We start from the raw sequence: 17,366 nt of genomic DNA on the forward strand, positions 1-17,366 counted from the left end.
ATCCTTGGGGAGGCAGGTGGAGGCTGGGGTGCTGGGGGCCACATACTGAAGCAGTTTGGGGAGTACTTGCTGGGTCCCTCTCCCACCGTTGTGCTATGCCACCAGGTGCTGGTAACTTGGGTTGCACCCCAAATGGCACCCTATTCCCTATATAGTGCACTACCTTTGACAAGGGCCCATGGCCTGGCTCTCTCCAATTCTGAAAACTGAGACCTCAACAACTTGGTTTGGGATTAGTGCCGTCCTCCCCACCATGGAGCTGCCTGCCATTCAGCTGGCTGTGCCTGGCTAAGACACTGGCTGTCTTTGTAACACTGACCCCAATAAGAGCAATAGTGTTTTGTTGTTTGTATAAGACTACTAAGAGCATACGAGAAATATTCACCACGGTTGTGTTCTTTTTAAAACAGCAAGAGAAGAGGAACACTTTTATAAAAATAAGAAATTACGTGATAAATGTAATACAAAACACTTTTATTCTTTAACAGTCTGTCCATGAAATAGTTTTTCTCTTAATACTGTTTACTTCTCTTTACAGGCCCTCGTCGCTCGAAATTAATTGAATGTCATTTCTACAGCTCTGTAAATATATCCTCCGGCAATATAATTTAATACTACTGTAAATGGCAAAGATAGTTCCAGTATTTTCCAAGACAAAGATCACATTGGCTCCTCCTACTCAACAGTGGTTTTATTTTGCTGTGCATATTCAGTGAGAAGAATACTGATGTAAGAATATCACTATTATTAAAAACATTTGTAACAAATTAGGGTAAGTGTCATGCTCCTCTTTGTGGGAATATGTGGTGGTAGAATAAATAAACAGTCATTTGTTGGTGGCCTACAGCGGTGGTTTCCAACTGTTTTTGGTTACTGTACCACCAACTGAATTTAACTCTGCCTGGAGTACCCCTGAAGTACCCCCTCTTGTGTATTTTACCAGTAGGCCTATGGTCGTATTAGTCTTCTCAAGTACCCTTTGTCGATAGGCCAAGCACCCCTAGGAGTCCTAGTACCCCTAGTTGCGAACCACTGGCCTACAGGCACACTACATGTGGCGTTGTTATCTCACTCTGCCACCTGGTGGAATAAAGTTCACACTGCACTTTTGGACAAATTCTCCCAGTCCCAACATATCATACATTTTCCACTTCAAATCCACTTCAACAATCTCTTTGAATTAAACCTTTATAAAATTAATGGCTGAAATAAATATATTTAATAGTCCATAGGGCCAGATCCATAGAACAATGAAACATGTGCCTTAGTAGTCTGAATCTGAATTAATAGATGAATCAGGAGACTAGAGCACCTCTAGAGTCTATATCCTTGTTGTTAGCAAGGCTTGCTCTTCTTCCCCAGGCGTTCAAAGAAGGACATCAATCCATAGCGTCTGGTTTGGGCTTCGGGCTCAGGGCTTGTCTAGGACAGACTCCTTTGTCCTGGACAAAGTGTCCTGGACAAAGTTTGTGTAGGTCTCTATGCTCACACTCTTGTACACCAAGTCTTGAACACCAGGTCTTGAACACCAGGTCTTGAACACCAGGTCTTGAACATCAGGTCTTGAACATCAGGTCTTGAACACCAGGTCTTGAACACCAGGTCTTGAACATCAGGTCTTGGACACCAGATTCCTCACATTGGCTTGCTCCACTCTCCCAGGCGTTTAAAGAAAGACATGAATCCGTTGCCCTTCGGGCTCTTAGAAGGGTTAGCCATATTGTGTTTGGGGCTCTGAGGAGGGTCAGCCTGTTTGGGTTTCTGGGAGACGAGTATATGGAGAGGAGCGGGAGAAAACTCCTTTATCTCCTCATCCTGGTTCTGGTTCAGTTCTAGGTGTAAGGAGGGAGGTTTTGTCTTGACTATAGAGGAGCTCTTTTTGCCTTGGATCAGCTCTCCTAGCTCTACGTGTGTAGGTCTCTCTGCTGCTGACAAGCTGTTGGACACCTTCTCCTGCTGGGCACCAGATGTCTCAGAGTGGTGAGGGATGGTGACCTCCTCCAAGCCTCTGTTTTCAGAGTCCCTGGGGATGTTGAGACTTGTTGTCAAGTCTTTGTGTTTTGACATGGAGCTCTTAGACACCAGGCCTCGGACACAAGGCTTCTCAGAGTGGCCAGGGAGGTTGGTACGGTTAGGCCCTCCAGAGGCTCTGTGTTTCAGGGACTTCAGATCAGTGTCTTCTGACTTCATCCTCCCTGTGACCCCCAGAGTAGGAGATGGTGTAGCAGGAAAAGTAAACAGATCATCCTCTTCCTCTTCCTCAGTAGGAGGGGCTTTAGGGGTGAGGGTGAAGGTGTGTCTGCGGTTGAGTATTTCCTTGGGGGAGAGGTGAGGGTTGAGGAGGTATCTAGCCAGGCTCTCGCTGCCTCTACATGCATCTCCCAGCAGCCGCTGTCTGTCCTCTTGGAAGGTCCTCTGGTGAGGGGAGGTGGAGGTGATGGTGGAGATGGTGGAGGATGTAGCATTAGTGGACGTAGCGTTAGGTGATCTTGTGGAGGTGTTAGTATTATTGGTGGCATTAGGAGACTTCTGCTGCTCCAGGCCGTACTCCCCAGACGAAAGACTACCACGGCTGCTCTGATACCTCAAAACCTTCCTGGCCACTTCACGCAACTTCTGGGCTTCTTCCTCATTTCCCTCCTCCTCCTCCTTTTCCTCCTTGTCCTTCATCGTCACTGAGATGGGTCTACCTGTGGAGGTGCAGGAGGAGGAGCTGCTGCTACCGGTTCTCCTGGTTGGCTGTGTAGAACCATGTGGTTTCTTAGGGTTCTGCTGTGTTTCCTCAGGATGTGGAACCACATTCTCCTTCAGGTTCCTTTTGCTGTGGGACTGGTCCTTCTGGTCACTCTGAGAGGTCCCAGCCAAATCTCTGGCTGAGTTCCACTCATTCTCCTTACACACCTCCGTGGCCTTGACACAACCTCGATTTCCCCGTTCTGCCGAGGGAAGGTTTGCTTGAATGGGAACCTCTGACAGTCTGCTAATGGTGGGGGAGGGCATGCCCGAGCCTTTTCTCCTTTGGGACACACGACTGGTCAGGACCCTAAATCAAATCAAACTTTATTCAAAGTTCATATGAATGTCACAACACACTTTTACAGAAAAAAAGAAAAACACGTTTAAAAAAGAAAACCAGAAAAAATAACAGATTATATTTCAAAAGAAAGTATGACCAACTTCCGTAGTACGGACTCCAGGGCCACACCCTCCACGGCCTTGTCCCGTATGGAGCAGGTGGCGGTGGAACGGCGTTTAGCAGCATTAGCATCACTCAGCAGTCTGTCTCTGGATCTCCTCTTCACCTCCGCCACCTCACGATCACGGTTCTCCTACACACAGATACAATAACACATAGAGGCAATGAACACTGGAATCTACAAAGAAATCAGGGAAGGTTAAAGAGAAAAGAGAAACTACAGAGATAGTCATTGAAGACAAAATCCAGCCAAAATCCTCACACAGAAAAGAGTGCGATGGAGATCTATGTTCCCAAGGAGGCCAAGATGGCACTCAGTAAATCAGAGAGCATAAAATAATAGTATGCAAAAGGAGTATGTACACTATTTTTTACCTGGATGGCCTTCAGGAATTTCTCACAGAAAGAGTTGAAGATGGAGCAGCATTCATTCAGTCTGAACTTGCTGGGGTCTTCACAGAAGTACTCAGCCACTGAGTCACTGACTGAACCCAGCGACTGCAGAGAGAGCTCAGTCTCAGCCAGACGACACTCTGCTTCCTACAAGGGACCACACACAGAACAGAAATAACAAAGGCTGTGTCCCAAATGGCACCCTGTTCCCCATATACAGGGGGGGCAAAAAATGATTTAGTCAGCCACCAATTGTGCAAGTTCTCCCACTTAAAAAGATGAGAGAGGCCTGTAATTTTCATCATAGGTACACTTCAACTATGACAGACAAAATGAGAGAAAAAATCCAAAAAATCACATTGTAGGATTTTTAATTAATTTATTTGCAAATTATGTTGGAAAATAAGTATTTGGTCAATAACAAAAGTTTATCTCAAAACTTTGTTATATACCCTTTGTTGGCAATGACAGAGGTCAAATGTTTTCTGTAAGTCTTCACAAGGTTTTCACACACTGTTGCTGGTATTTTGGCCCATTCCTCCAGATCTCCTCTAGAGCAGTGATGTTTTGGGGCTGTTGCTGGGCAACACGGACTTTCAACTAACTCCAAAGATTTTCTATGGGGTTCAGATCTGGAGACTGGCTAGGCCACTCCGGGACCTTGAAATGCTTCTTACGAAGCCAGTCCTTCGTTGCCCGGGCGGTGTGTTTGGGATCATTGTCATGCTGAAAGACCCAGCCACGTTTCATCTTCAATGCCCTTGCTGATGGAAGGAGGTTTTCACTCAAAATCTCACTATACATGGCCCCATTCATTCTTTCCTTTACATGGATCAGTCGTCCTGGTCCCTTTGCAGAAAAACAGCGCCAAAGCATGATGTTTCCACCCCCATGCTTCACAGTAGGTATGGTGTTCTTTGGATGCAACTCAGCATTCTTTGTCCTCCAAACACGACAAGTTGAGTTTTTACCAAAAAGTTATATTTTGGTTTCATCTGACCATATGACATTCTCCCAATCTTCTTCTGGATCATCCAAATGCTCTCTAGCAAACTTCAGACGGGCCTGGACATGTACTGGCTTAAGCAGGGGGACACGTCTGGCACTGCAGGATTTGAGTCCCTGGCGGCGTAGTGTGTTAATGATGGTAGGCTTTGTTACTTTGGTCCCAGCTCTCTGCAGGTCATTCACTAGGTCCCCCCGTGTGGTTCTGTGATTTTTGCTCACAGTTCTTGTGATCATATTGAGCCCACGGGGTGAGATCTTGCGTGGGGAGATTATCAGTGGTCTTGTATGTCTTCCATGTCCTAATAATTGCTCCCACAGTTGATTTCTTCAAACCAAGCTGCTTACCTATTGCAGATTCAGTCTTCCCAGCCTGTTGCAGGTCTACAATTTTGTTTCTGGTGTCCTTTGACAGCTCTTTGGGCTTGGTCATAGTGGAGTTTGGAGTGTGACTGTTTGAGGTTGTGGACAGGTGTCTTTTATACTGATAACAAGTTCAAACAAGTGCCATTAATACAGGTAACGAGTGGAGAACAGAGGAGCCCCTTAAAGAAGAAGTTACAGGTCTGTGAGAGCCAGACATCTTGCTTGTTTGTAGGTGACCAAATACTTATTTTCCACCATAATTTGCTAATAAATTAATTAAAAAATCCTACAATGTGATTTTCTGGATTTTTTTTCTCATTTTGTCTGTCATAGCTGAAGTGTAACTATGATGGAGGCCTCTCTCATCTTTTTAAGTGGGAGAACTTGCACAATTGTTGGCTGACTAAATACTTTTTTTGCCCCACTGTAGTGCAGTAGTGTTGAATAGACCCCTATGGGTCCTGGTCAAAAGTAGTGCACTATACAAAGGGAAAAGGGTGCCATTAGGGTCGCAATGTACATTTCTGAACCTACAGGGGACCACAAACATCAATAACCTCATCACTGGTCCTAGAGTTGTAGAATCACCACCAGAGGTTATTAAGGCTAAGGGCCCAGAGTTTTTCCTGGTCAGGTTATGTGGCCAGGTAAAACTTGTGGCCCTGGAAACATTATATAGGTATACAGTATTGGGGAAAGTAGCGATACAAGATCTGAAAGGAATGGAGAATACACAGGCAGGCTACCTCACCTTGAGAAAGTTCTCCATCTGAGCCCGTAGCTCCTCCTGTTTCTGCGCCTCCTCCTTCGCCTCCTTTACTTTCTTCAATTCTCTCTGAAACTCACTCTCTATGTCCTCCTTATGGATCCTACAGGGGGGGGGGGGCAGAACACAAATATCAATCATTCAATATAGACAAACAGAAAAGCACAATCATTATAGAATGCCTTACTGTGGGGCAAACAGCAATGTTAAAGATATTGTTGAAGTGTGTAAGACACTCTGTATCTGTACCTTGCTGCATCAGCGATGTGTGTGAGTTTGTCCGGGAATTTCAGCAGGGCCACATCAACCTTCTGAGCTTGCTACAATCGACATAAACATTAACAACTGTTGCATCAGAGACAAACAATATTCTAGATAAAGAATACGTTTTAAATAAGGGTTCTCCTTACCATGACTACATAGTGCATGAGGTTCATGCCTGGTTTGTTGGCCCTTGTGTCCACTAGTTTCAGTAGCGATGCCACCCTGAAGCCAATGGCACTGCCGGCATAGCCACCCTATGGACACACAGAGGACAAGTGAGAGACAGTCAGTAAGGCTGACAAATTAACCTGAGGATTACTCAAAGCTTGTAGAATGAGTTTATAACATATATAAAGGTATACAGTATGTTATATAATCGATGATATCATTGTTTTCCACTCACAGCGTTCATGTAGTTTCCAGTCTTCAGAACCAGGCGGATCACAGAGTGCAGATCGTCACTCTCTAACAGTTCTGGAGGGAGAGAGACAGACAGACAGAAAGACAGACAGACAGACGAGACAGACGAGACAGACGAGACAGACGAGACAGTTGAGTTTAGTACAGATACACACTGGCCTTATTAAGATCCAGATCACATGCAGACGCAAACTGTACCTTTTCCAGCTGTGATCATGGTGGCGATGGATTGTTTCATTTCATCCATGAGTGGAAAAAACTCTTCTTTGAGAACTAAACTGTTGAGGCGCTCCTCATAACTAAAAGAAAGGGTACGAATAATGATTAATATTCTATAACACAACAGGCATTCAAGACATAGAAAACACAAAACTGTTCAAAACGGTGAATTAGATGTTTGTAGACGGTTCAACACTCACTCACTCACTCACTCACTCACTCACTCACTCACTCACTCACTCACCTGGGAACCTTGATAAGTAGCATCATAAACAGGTCTGCTTCAGGAAGAGCTGACTGGTCCCCTTTAAACCCAACTAGCTGCTTCACCTGCACACACACAACACGTATTCATCTTAGTAAGACAATTACGGTAAGGGTTGTAACTTGGGAGAACACTGTTATAACTGTCTCTCAAGCTAAATATGATCAGTTCACTGTGGTAGTTAGCATCAACAATGGCGGCAAGCTGACGGCAAACCTCAGCTCCCACAATGGTGGTCGAACTGGAGTTTGCCCTATGTGGGACAAGGGTGCCAAAGCGACAGCGGCCTGATCAATGCTTGTCTACTGGGAAAGGCTGTGTGAAGTACTGTACCTCTTCTTTCTCTGGCAGCAGCTTACACAGCTCCTTCAGTTTACCTGTCCCAAATTTCAATCCGTTTCCTGAACTGATGTCCTTGATCATGTCCCCTACTGGCCTGGGGAGAGACACAGACACTGATCAGTGACTGTATTATAACCAACATAACTTTGGAACAGGGGCGACCCATCATTCAGGGCAGTTGCGGCAGAGACCTACCTTTTTTGAGCCCCACATGTTTTACAAAGAAATAAAAACACATTTGAGGGGAGGGGGGCTTGCCTGTTTTGCATGTTATTTTGGCATTAATATTTGTCACATATCAGTTTGCAAACAACAACAAAAAATATATATATATAATTGAGTTAATAAAGTCGCATACAAACATGGTCTATTTTTTGTTTTCTTGAGTAAGGCAGCTCCAAATTGCAGGTGTTTCAGCCAAGCTCAGTGCTTTCTGTGGTGGTGGGGCAAGCCAGCAGAAAATATGGAGAGTTACGCCGTGATTGGCTCAGTGTTCTGTGTAGTGTAGTAAACTGTTAGTAGCCCATGTGCCTGATGCTAATAATTTGGTCCCTTTTCCCCTCTTAATTTTGCCTACTGTTCTGACTTCGTGGTGCACATGTAGCCTATAGCCTGTTCTAGAGAAATGCAATCATTGAATATTGTAAGAGCTTTCATTGTCTTCTTATATGCCCCCTTTATTTATCATACGGTTCTGACTTAGGGTACAGGTAGAATACTGTAAGAACGGCCCATGTTCTGAATTCTGTTGCTGTACAGTTCAAAAGTGCTGAACAAATAGCAATAGTGATAATGTCCGTCCTTGCTTGATCATTAATGTCTTAATCGAAATTTACGGATTGCCTCTTATCCGCTCGTCGTTCTCTTATACCATAGTTTGTACATCTCAAGTGTCAGTAGAAACCAAATTTGTTTAAACAAGTCAGCCATATCTAATATGTAAAGGCAGTAAATTGCTGAATTAACTGTTTCGCTGCCAGACAAGGCTCTGCGATAGCCAGATGTAGCAGTGGTAAAGTGTTGGGACTGCTGTTGGGACAGGTTTATGTAGGCCCTTTTTATTTTTTTATTTCACCTTTATTTAACCAGGTAGGCTAGTTGAGAACAAGTTCTCATTTGCAACTGCAAACTGCGAGTCTGGAAGGAGAGTTTACAGTCTAGCCAGACACCTAGGTATTTATAGTTGTCCACATATTCTAGGTCGGAACCGTCCAGGATGGTAATGTTAGTCGGTCGGGCGGGTGCGGGCAGCGAACGGTTGAAGAGCTTGCATTTGGTTTTACTAGCATTTAAGAGCAGTTGGAGGCCATGGAAGGAGTGTTGCATGGCATTGAATCTCATTTGGAGGTTAGTTAGCACAGTGTCCAAGGGCCAGAAGTATACAGAATGGTTTCGTCTGTGTAGAGGTGGATCAGGGAATTGCCCGCAGCAAGAGCGACATCATTGATATATACAGAGAAAAGAGTCGGCCCGAGAATTGTACCCTGTGGCACCCCCATAGAGACTGCCAGAGGTCCGGACAACAAGGCAAAGCAGTCATTAGAAAAACCAAGGCTATTGAGTCTGCCGATAAGAATACGGTGATTGACAGAGTCGAAAGCCTTGGCCAGGTCGATGAAGACGGCTGCACAGTACTGTCTTTTATCGATGGCGGTTATGATATCGTTTAGTACCTTGAGCGTGGCTGAGGTGCACCCGTGACCGGCTCGGAAGCCAGATTGCACAGCGGAGAAGGTATGGTGGGATTCGAAATGGTCAGTGATCTGTTTATTAACTTGGCTTTCGAAGACTTTAGATAGGCAGGGCAGGATGCATATAGGTCTGTAACAGTTTGGGTATAGGGTGTCACCCCCTTTGAAGAGGGGGATGACCGCGGCAGCTTTCCAATCTTTAGGGATCTCGGACGATACGAAAGAGAGGTTGAACAGGCTGGTAATAGGGTTTGCAACAATGGCGGCGGATAGTTTTATAAAGAGAGGGTCCAGATTGTCAAGCCCAGCTGATTTGTACGGGTCCAGGTTTTGCAGCTCTTTCAGAACATCTGCTGTCTGGATTTGGGTGAAGGAGAAGCTGGGAAGGCTTGGGCGAGTAGTTGCGGGGGGGGCGGAGCCGTTGGCCGGGGTTGGAGTAGCCAGGAGGAAGGCATGGCCAGCCGTTGAGAATTGCTTATTGAAATTTTCGATTATCATGGATTTATCAGTGGTGACCGTGTTACCTAGCCTCAGTGCAATGGACAGCTGGAAGGAGGTGCTCTTGTTCTCCATGGACTTTACAGTGTCCCAAAACGTTTTGGAGTTGGAGCTACAGGATGCAAATTTCTACTTGAAAAAGCTAGCCTTTGCTTTCCTGACTGACTGCGTGTATTGGTTCCTGACTCCCCTGAACAGTTTCATATCGTGGGGACTATTCAATGCTATTGCAGTCCGCCACAGTTTGTGGGCACCGTTATAGTGCAATTAATCTATTGTTTAGTGTTGTATCGTGGCTTTGCTGGCATGCATAATTTTTATATATATATATTTTACCCCACCAAGATTTACATGCTAAAATTGCCACCGGTTTGGAAACTTCATCGACTGATTCATCCACTAGGTTCTCCTAGGAGCCTAGTCAAGGAGAAGTGCTGTGATTCATTAATCTCCAACTACACAAAGTGATTATTTTTCTGAATTACTCATGCTCTAGGGTTGGGTCTCTAAATGTGTTGCTCATTTCCTATGTGCCAGGTTTCATTAAGCCTGGTAAGCAAGGTTCCTTCTTTCCCCATGGGTTGAACACTCTCTTAGTGCATTTTTCCACTTTAACCAACCACAGACAAGCTCTTACCTGCTATACATATACACCTACAGCTGAACTGGAACCACTTTAACCAACCACAGACAAGCTCTTAGCTGCTATACATATACACCTACAGCTGAACTGGAACCACTTTAACCAACCACAGACAAGCTCTTACCTGCTATAAATATACACCTACAGCTGAACTGGAACCACTTTAACCAACCACAGACAAGCTCTTACCTGCTATACATATACACCTACAGCTGAACTGGAACAATGTTTTCTTTCCTCAGAAGCACAAGAATAAAAACGCTGACACAGAAAACAGAAAACTGCATCCAGAAATGGACATTACAGATAAATGTAATAATAAAACATTGAGATGATAAAGCTTTTATGTCTTTTTGAGTTGTCTGTCTGCGAGAACTGTTCAATCTTCAGAAAATTAGGTACTGTAGCCAATGGCATGTAGTAATATTGTAACACATAACACAGTCATATTGTGGGCCTACAGAGAAAATAGTTTAGTAACACATTAATGCCATTTTTCAATAGTTCATCTGTGGAATGACCTGAGTTTTCTGTTCCTGCATTAGTGTTATCATGTGGAGCCGACCTGTTGGGACAAGCTGCTGTACCTCAGACACACAGAGCTGGGAATGTCAAGCAGCCTAGCCTCAGGACTACTTGGCCTTGCTGTCCCAAATGACCCCCTATTCCCTATATAATGGACTATTTTTGAGCAGTGCCCTATGGGGGTAAAAAGTAGTCCACTGTAGGGAATAGGGTGCTACTTGAGATGCAACCACGGTGTCTTCTTTAACTTGACACATGTGGATCTGACAAACCCTCCACACCTTCAGCACACTCCCAGTTTATGTCTGAGTCCCAAATGGCACCCTATTCCCTATATAGTGCACTACTTTAGATCAGACTCTGGTCAAAAGTAAAGCACTATATAGGGAATAGTGTGCCATTTGGAATGCATTCTATATTTGCCTCTCTCTGACATACCTCTTGAACTGTTTCAGGAAGATCCCAATATTCATGCTCCTCTTGGAGTTCAGAATGGAGACCTGGGGGTGGTGGGACACATAGGCATGAAGTCATCAGTTAGTCAATAAATAATGTTTGTCATACCAGAACACACATACGCACACAGACACACACACATGACATCAGTAGGTCAATAACAGGCGTTGAGTCTATCAGGAGCTCAGCATTTAGCTTAAACAGTCTTCTCCTTTATCCCAAATACATCCTCCTTCACAAACAAACAACGGATTGCAAAGGTTTTACTGGTTTGATTGACTTGTTTTTGAGAGCCCATGATAAGCTATTGCAACAGCTGTCAACATACTGACATTCCTACGTCATGCTCATCTGTACTGAGTTAGAAACAGGGACAGGTAAGAGACTAACGGCCAGTTTCAATAGCTCCACATTTGACCATTATTGAACTGCCAAGGTAGCCTAAATGTGACAGCAGGGTGGTTTCACTAGCAAACAACAAGAGACAAAAGTAGAGGATCAAAAATAGGTTTGTTAATATGACAATAGCATTGTATCCCAGGACAATGATTCACAACAGTAAAATCAAGAACCATCACTCACAGGAAGGGAAGTACTGTATCTTAATTGAACCCACAGCCCTGTTCATTGTTATCGGGGTAGCAATGAATGCTGGTTTACAATACATACAAGTATCAACTGTATGGCAACAATTAGCACATATTAGTGGTTCATTTACTCTCCCTGGGCAAATTGATGAAGATTAGTCAGGCTATAATTGACTCTGCCCACCCGTTAGTTTAAACTAGATTAGATAACCTCTGCTGATGAACTCATGCTGCTTGAAGAGTGCAAATATTTATAATCAACCTATATACTCTGAGAGTGTAGTCAAATCAAGCACTCTATCAGTTGGCATTCAAATGATGGTAAAGGCTTGATAGGTGTGTGGACAGAAAGACGGCCTTCCAGTTACAGCATGTTAATGAATCATATAAAAAGACATCAGGGTAGAATCGCATCCAAGCTTCGCTCACGCTGACTGGCTTGTTTGGAACACCCTCGCTAATACATTATTGCTTCCTGATGCACTTGAGTTTGATCCAAGTGAAGCACCATCATGGTGCCAAAAAAAGCCAAAAACCAAAAAAAAGCACCATCATGGAACCATGGGCTGATGGAATTGACGTATTTCCCAACCTCCACCTAGCCACCTTAACCGTAACCCTAACCCTGGCCACTATGACGACATGACCGAGCCTGTTACAACAGAACGGCTGTAGGAAAACAACACATCACCCTGTGATACTGTGATGTACACGCGAACTCCACAACACACACTCCCTGAGAAAATCAATCAGGGTCTAAAGAACACATGTCAACATATCCAACATCTTTGGTCGTAAACAGAACAAGTATTCATATTCAATATGCTGTTTCGGTCTCTCGTCTACTCCCAGAAAGTATAGATGCTCAATACAAACTCTCAGGTGAGAAATCAAGAGCAAGAGAAGAATGACAGAATTATGCATGACATTGGAGAGGCCTTGGCTTGGACCAGATAGGATATGTACGCCTCACAGACTTATACAGTATCTGATCGAGGAGCAAAGTAGCTGATGTGGTACCTCTTGACTTGTACTCAGCTACAACTGACACACTTCTCTCCAGCTGCCAGTATCAAGCTAGAGAAGTGACTCCTGGTACAGAAGGTTAGGTCAACTCACCACTTCTGTGCCCTGGCTGTTGGTTGGCTTGCCTCTGATACTCTGTCTGTTCAGAGCCTTTTGTCCCTGTCCCTGCTGCTGGCTATGACTGAACAGCTCCTCAATCCTCCTAGTGTCCAGCTCATACTCTCCCAGGGTCTTCTCTTCCGTCCAGATGTTGTGTTTGCCCACCACCACGTGTTTGGGGATCGCATCCCAGTTGAAGTTACGCATCTTGGAGACGTTAAGCTGGCGGCCTGTGGATGGCCCGAAGCCTATGCCAGGGGGAGGAGGGGGGCCTGGGGGAGGGGGGCAGGGGGGAGGTGGTGGGGGTGCAAGGGGAGGTGGTGGTGGAGGAGGAGGAGGCGGAGGAGGTGGTGGAGCGATTGCTGATTCCATCTTAAGTTTAAAGAAATTAGATGGACCAAGGATCAGGAACAGATCATGGTATCATCATTATGGCTTCATCATCACCTCCATTTTGTACACGTAAAGTGTCACATAAATGTTATTCAATTAGTGTTGAATACCAGTTATGGAAGAGGGTGATATAATCCTTTTCCTTGATTGAACACCCCTGTAAAGAAACAATGGTGCCGGTAAACCTTTAACACAGAATGTTAGGCATGCAGCATAAATTACGTCCCTGTACTGTATTGCCCAGCACAGAACAAGTATCGTGTGGCTGAAGTGCTCAAATGAGACAAATGCTGAATTGAAAAGACATTGAAAGCAGTATAATTATAAAATACGTGTATGAATTTACAAATCAAAAGCATCCACCAGAAAAACGGAATACAGTAGGCTACTTCTTTTGATCAGGTTTTATCTTTAGTCTACTAATGTGTGATAAATGAGGGAAGAGGATTCTGTATCGGACCTTACCTGCTCGATATCCAACGTCCAAGAGTAAAAACTATTTCGAAAAACCAAAAACTACAATTCAATCCAGTAGTTAGTCCGACACCTCCCTCTTCAAACTTCAACATCAGAGGTGTGAGTTGAGTTGACTACTACCACTGGACCGCTACCAGCGCTGTCAGGTTTCCACTAGATAATACATACACAAAGTCAAGTGCCACAGCTACATAGTTAAAATTGGCCAAATAATAATAATAATTTTGTTGTTAATTTAAATGTAGGGTTAGGCATAAGGTTAGCAGTGTGGTTAAGGTCAGGGTTAAGGTTAAGGTTAGGTTTAAAATCAGATTTTAAGAAGATCAATTGTAGAAATGGGCGGGGTTTAGCCATAATTACGACTTTGTGGCTGTGCTAACTAGGGACGACCGCAGTGTCAGAGAAGTAAAAGCATGTCGCAACTTTACCTGCGTACGGACTGAGTCTAACGATGTAACGATGTATATAAACCCTTGATTATGAAAATATGTATTGCGATTGAGAGGGTTTGAAGCCACCTGTCGGCCATATTGGCACTCCCTGGTAGATCAGTCCTCCATAGGAATGATTGGAATTTTATAGTACTTCAATTACATTTTTCAAGGACAGAATGACATGTATATAAGTATTTTTTATTGTAGTGGAAAAAGTGACATTAGTCATCTCAAAAAATTATACTTTATGGAAAATGTTTTTATATATATGAACAGTACCAGTCAGAGGTTTGGACACCTGCTTATTCAAGGGATTTTCTTTATTTTTACTATCTTCTACATTGTAGAATAATAGTGAAGACATTGAACCTGTGGTAGAAATCAGGTAGAAATGCAAAAAGTGTTTTAACAAATCAAAATATATTTTATATTTGAGATTCTTCAAAGTAGCCACTCTTTGCCTTGATGACAGCTTGCACGCTCTTGGCATTCATAAAAATTAAGAAAAAACATTGAATTAGTAGGTGTGTCCAAACTTTTGACTGGTACTGTATATACTGTATATATATATATTTGTCTTATGTTTAGCTCACATAATATAATTTAAAAGTATGCATTAAGGTGTCTATAATAGAATACATGTGGCAAAAACAAATTTAGATATTAATAAATGCATTTCTATACCTTCCAAAATATTGGAGTGCCAAGATGGAGGCACGGTGGCTTCAACACAGTGCTCCTATAAATCATCTAGTGTATATATAAATGATTGACTGAGCTCCATGCCCTGTTAACCCCCTAACTGCCCGTGCCATATTCCATTCTGACAGAAGTACAGTAAAATTTGGACTGTGTCTGTCCGCTCAAATGTGTCAGTTTACAGTAGGCCTAGTGTTCCTACTGAATTATCACAAAATTGTACTTGATATAATCCAGTAAAATGTAAACAGTGTGAAACTGATCATATGCGATGTACAACAAGGCTAAAATGGGGTTGAGTGAAGACCAGTGTGGGCTGCATCACTGACCAAATTGAGTCATTGTCAGTTGATACATATAAAACGGTCAATTTGTTAATGCTTTCCTTGTACCTATGTTTGTCCTGTGTAAATATCATTTTTTCTTTGGGTTCTGAAATCTGTAGTTTTTTTTTATAATAGTCTAATTTTATGCGATGTCTGTCAAACTAGTAATGTGCCTCGTAATCCACTGTTTTTCTATGGTGTAGGAAGTTCAAATCAAATAATTTTGTATTTGTCACATGCGCCAAATACAACGGTGTAGACTTTAAAATGCTTGCTGACAAGCCCTTCCCAACAATTCAGAGTTAAAAATACAAACAAATAGTAACATGAGGAATAAAATACACAAGAATGAAGCTACTGAGTGTACAAAACATTAGGAACACCTGCTCTTTCCATGACATAAACTGACGAGGTGAATCCAGGTGAAAGCTATGATCCCTTATTGATGCCACCTGTTAAAATCCACTTCTATCAGTGTAGATGAAGGGGAGGAGACAGGTTAAAGAAGGATTTTTACGACTTTAGACAATTGAGGTGTGCATTGTGTATGTGTGCCATTCAGAGGGTGATACAGCCAGACAAGATGCTCTCGATGGTGCAGCTGTAGAACATTTTGAGTATCTGAGGGCCCATGCCAAATCTTTCCAGCATCCTGAGGGGGAAGAGATGCTGTCGGGAACTCTTCACAACATGTGGACCCCAAGGAAACTTGAAGCTCTCGGCCTGCTCCACTACAGCCCTGTCAATGTGGATGGGGTCGTGCTCTCCCCTCTGTCTCCTATAGTCCACAATCAGCTCCTTGGACATACTGACGTTGAGGGAGAGGTTTTTGTCCTGGCACCACACTGCCAAGTCTCATTGCCGTCGGTCAGCAAACTTGACGATGGTGTTGGAGTCGTGTGTGTCCACATAGTCGTGGGTGAACAGGGAGTACAGGAGGACACTAAGCACAGACCCCTGAGGGGCCCATGTGTTGAGGGTCAGCATGGCGGCGGTGTTGTTGCCTACTCTCACCACCTGGGGCAGGCTCATCAAGAAGTCCAGGATCCAGTTGCAGAGGGAGTTGTTCAGTACCAGGGTCCCGTGCTTGGTGATGAGTTTGGAGGGGACTATGGTGTTGAACACTGAGCTGTAATCTATGAATAGCATTCTTAGATAGTTATTTCCCTTCTTGTCCAGGTGGGAGGTAAGACTTAGCAGCCACTTGACCACTTGATACTTTAATAAATATCCATTCTTTAACGCTTACTGTCTACCTGTACTTGTCCTGGTTGTTATAGAGTTGTCAGTTGGATATGGAATCGATTGTTTTTTATAAAAAATGTCATACTATGCGTCCCCTGCCAAAACCAAAACATCTGCTGTGCAATGACAGGCTGCTCCTTCTCCGTTAACAAATAATGGCTCCCTTGGCATTGAAGAATGGACATTTTTACAGGTATCAATTGACAGCAACTCGATGCAGTTGGAGATGCAGTCCTCCCACTGTCATCGCCAGCCACTCAACTCCATTGTACTTGTACATCGTGGAGTTGAGGAACCTGGCTAATGCGATTTCCATACCTTGGCTAGAGTGTGTTCTTGCCTGGAGCTGTGAAATTGGTAATGCAAATACACACATTTGTTTTTGTCCATACAATCTACCTGAGCTGCTGAACCGGTCTTCACCGTATCCAACTAAGCATCACAGTATATCATTTATTTCTACCTCCAAAAGCTTCAAACACCCTAAACAAAGCTTTGTAGTCCCGCTAACAGACCCCTGACCACCACCACAAATTCCTATACAGTCATTCAACCTTCGATGTTGGATGCGCCACAGCTCTTCAACTGTTTATGCTACAAACACCAAACCAACGTTGACATGTGCAGTCTGACTCAATTTAGATTGCTTCAACACAGCTGTTATGCTACCATTCATAGGCTATTTCATAAACTACTGTATAAACCTTGTTGTCCTCATTCATTTCAATGGTGGAACAACTGCCACTGAACTTTCAGAATGTTCCAACAAAAATATTTTGAGATCGTAAAAACATATTCGATCGATTATGCTACATTACCACATCATCGTTGTCTGACAAAAACCTCATTTCCATTTTTGCAGAGTAAATATATATATATATTTGTTACTTTGTTTTATATGACACTTTCTGTATCTTCAACTAAACACATTCAGCGGTTCAAGGCCTGACCATCTTTTGGGATATTACATTTCAGATGCCCTAGACTTTTTAGATGAAACATTTAAACATCAGGAAACTGGAATTCATCAC

General features: G+C 43.5%; 1 protein-coding gene across 1 annotated transcript; it reads right to left on the reverse strand.

Moving 5' to 3' along the window:
- Nucleotides 1-668: 668 nt before the first annotated feature.
- LOC124005833 (inverted formin-2-like) lies at nucleotides 669-13,949 on the reverse strand. Its single transcript, XM_046315436.1, has 13 exons — nucleotides 13,620-13,949; nucleotides 12,756-13,311; nucleotides 11,032-11,093; nucleotides 7,228-7,330; nucleotides 6,874-6,959; nucleotides 6,609-6,709; nucleotides 6,394-6,464; nucleotides 6,137-6,244; nucleotides 5,976-6,046; nucleotides 5,712-5,829; nucleotides 3,572-3,736; nucleotides 3,178-3,329; nucleotides 669-3,043 (listed from the first exon to the last, which is right to left on the reverse strand). Exons 2-13 carry the CDS (start codon nucleotides 13,131-13,133, stop codon nucleotides 1,636-1,638), a joined length of 2,823 nt encoding a protein of 940 aa, XP_046171392.1. The 5' UTR covers nucleotides 13,134-13,311; nucleotides 13,620-13,949; the 3' UTR covers nucleotides 669-1,635.
- Between the last annotated feature and the right edge of the window lie 3,417 nt (nucleotides 13,950-17,366).

The sequence above is a fragment of the Oncorhynchus gorbuscha genome, linkage group LG19 (genome assembly GCF_021184085.1).
Source record: "Oncorhynchus gorbuscha isolate QuinsamMale2020 ecotype Even-year linkage group LG19, OgorEven_v1.0, whole genome shotgun sequence".
Taxonomy (NCBI): domain Eukaryota; kingdom Metazoa; phylum Chordata; class Actinopteri; order Salmoniformes; family Salmonidae; genus Oncorhynchus; species Oncorhynchus gorbuscha.

Coding starts and splice junctions, on each gene's coding strand:
- LOC124005833 (XM_046315436.1), bottom strand. CDS start 13,133: ATGGAATCAGCAATCGCTCCACCACCTCCTCCGCCTCCTCCTCCTCCA. Junction 7,331..11,031: donor TTCCTGAAACAGTTCAAGAG/GTATGTCAGAGA, acceptor GTCTCTCCCCAG/GCCAGTAGGGGACATGATCA. Junction 6,960..7,227: donor TGCTGCCAGAGAAAGAAGAG/GTACAGTACTTC, acceptor GTGTGTGTGCAG/GTGAAGCAGCTAGTTGGGTT.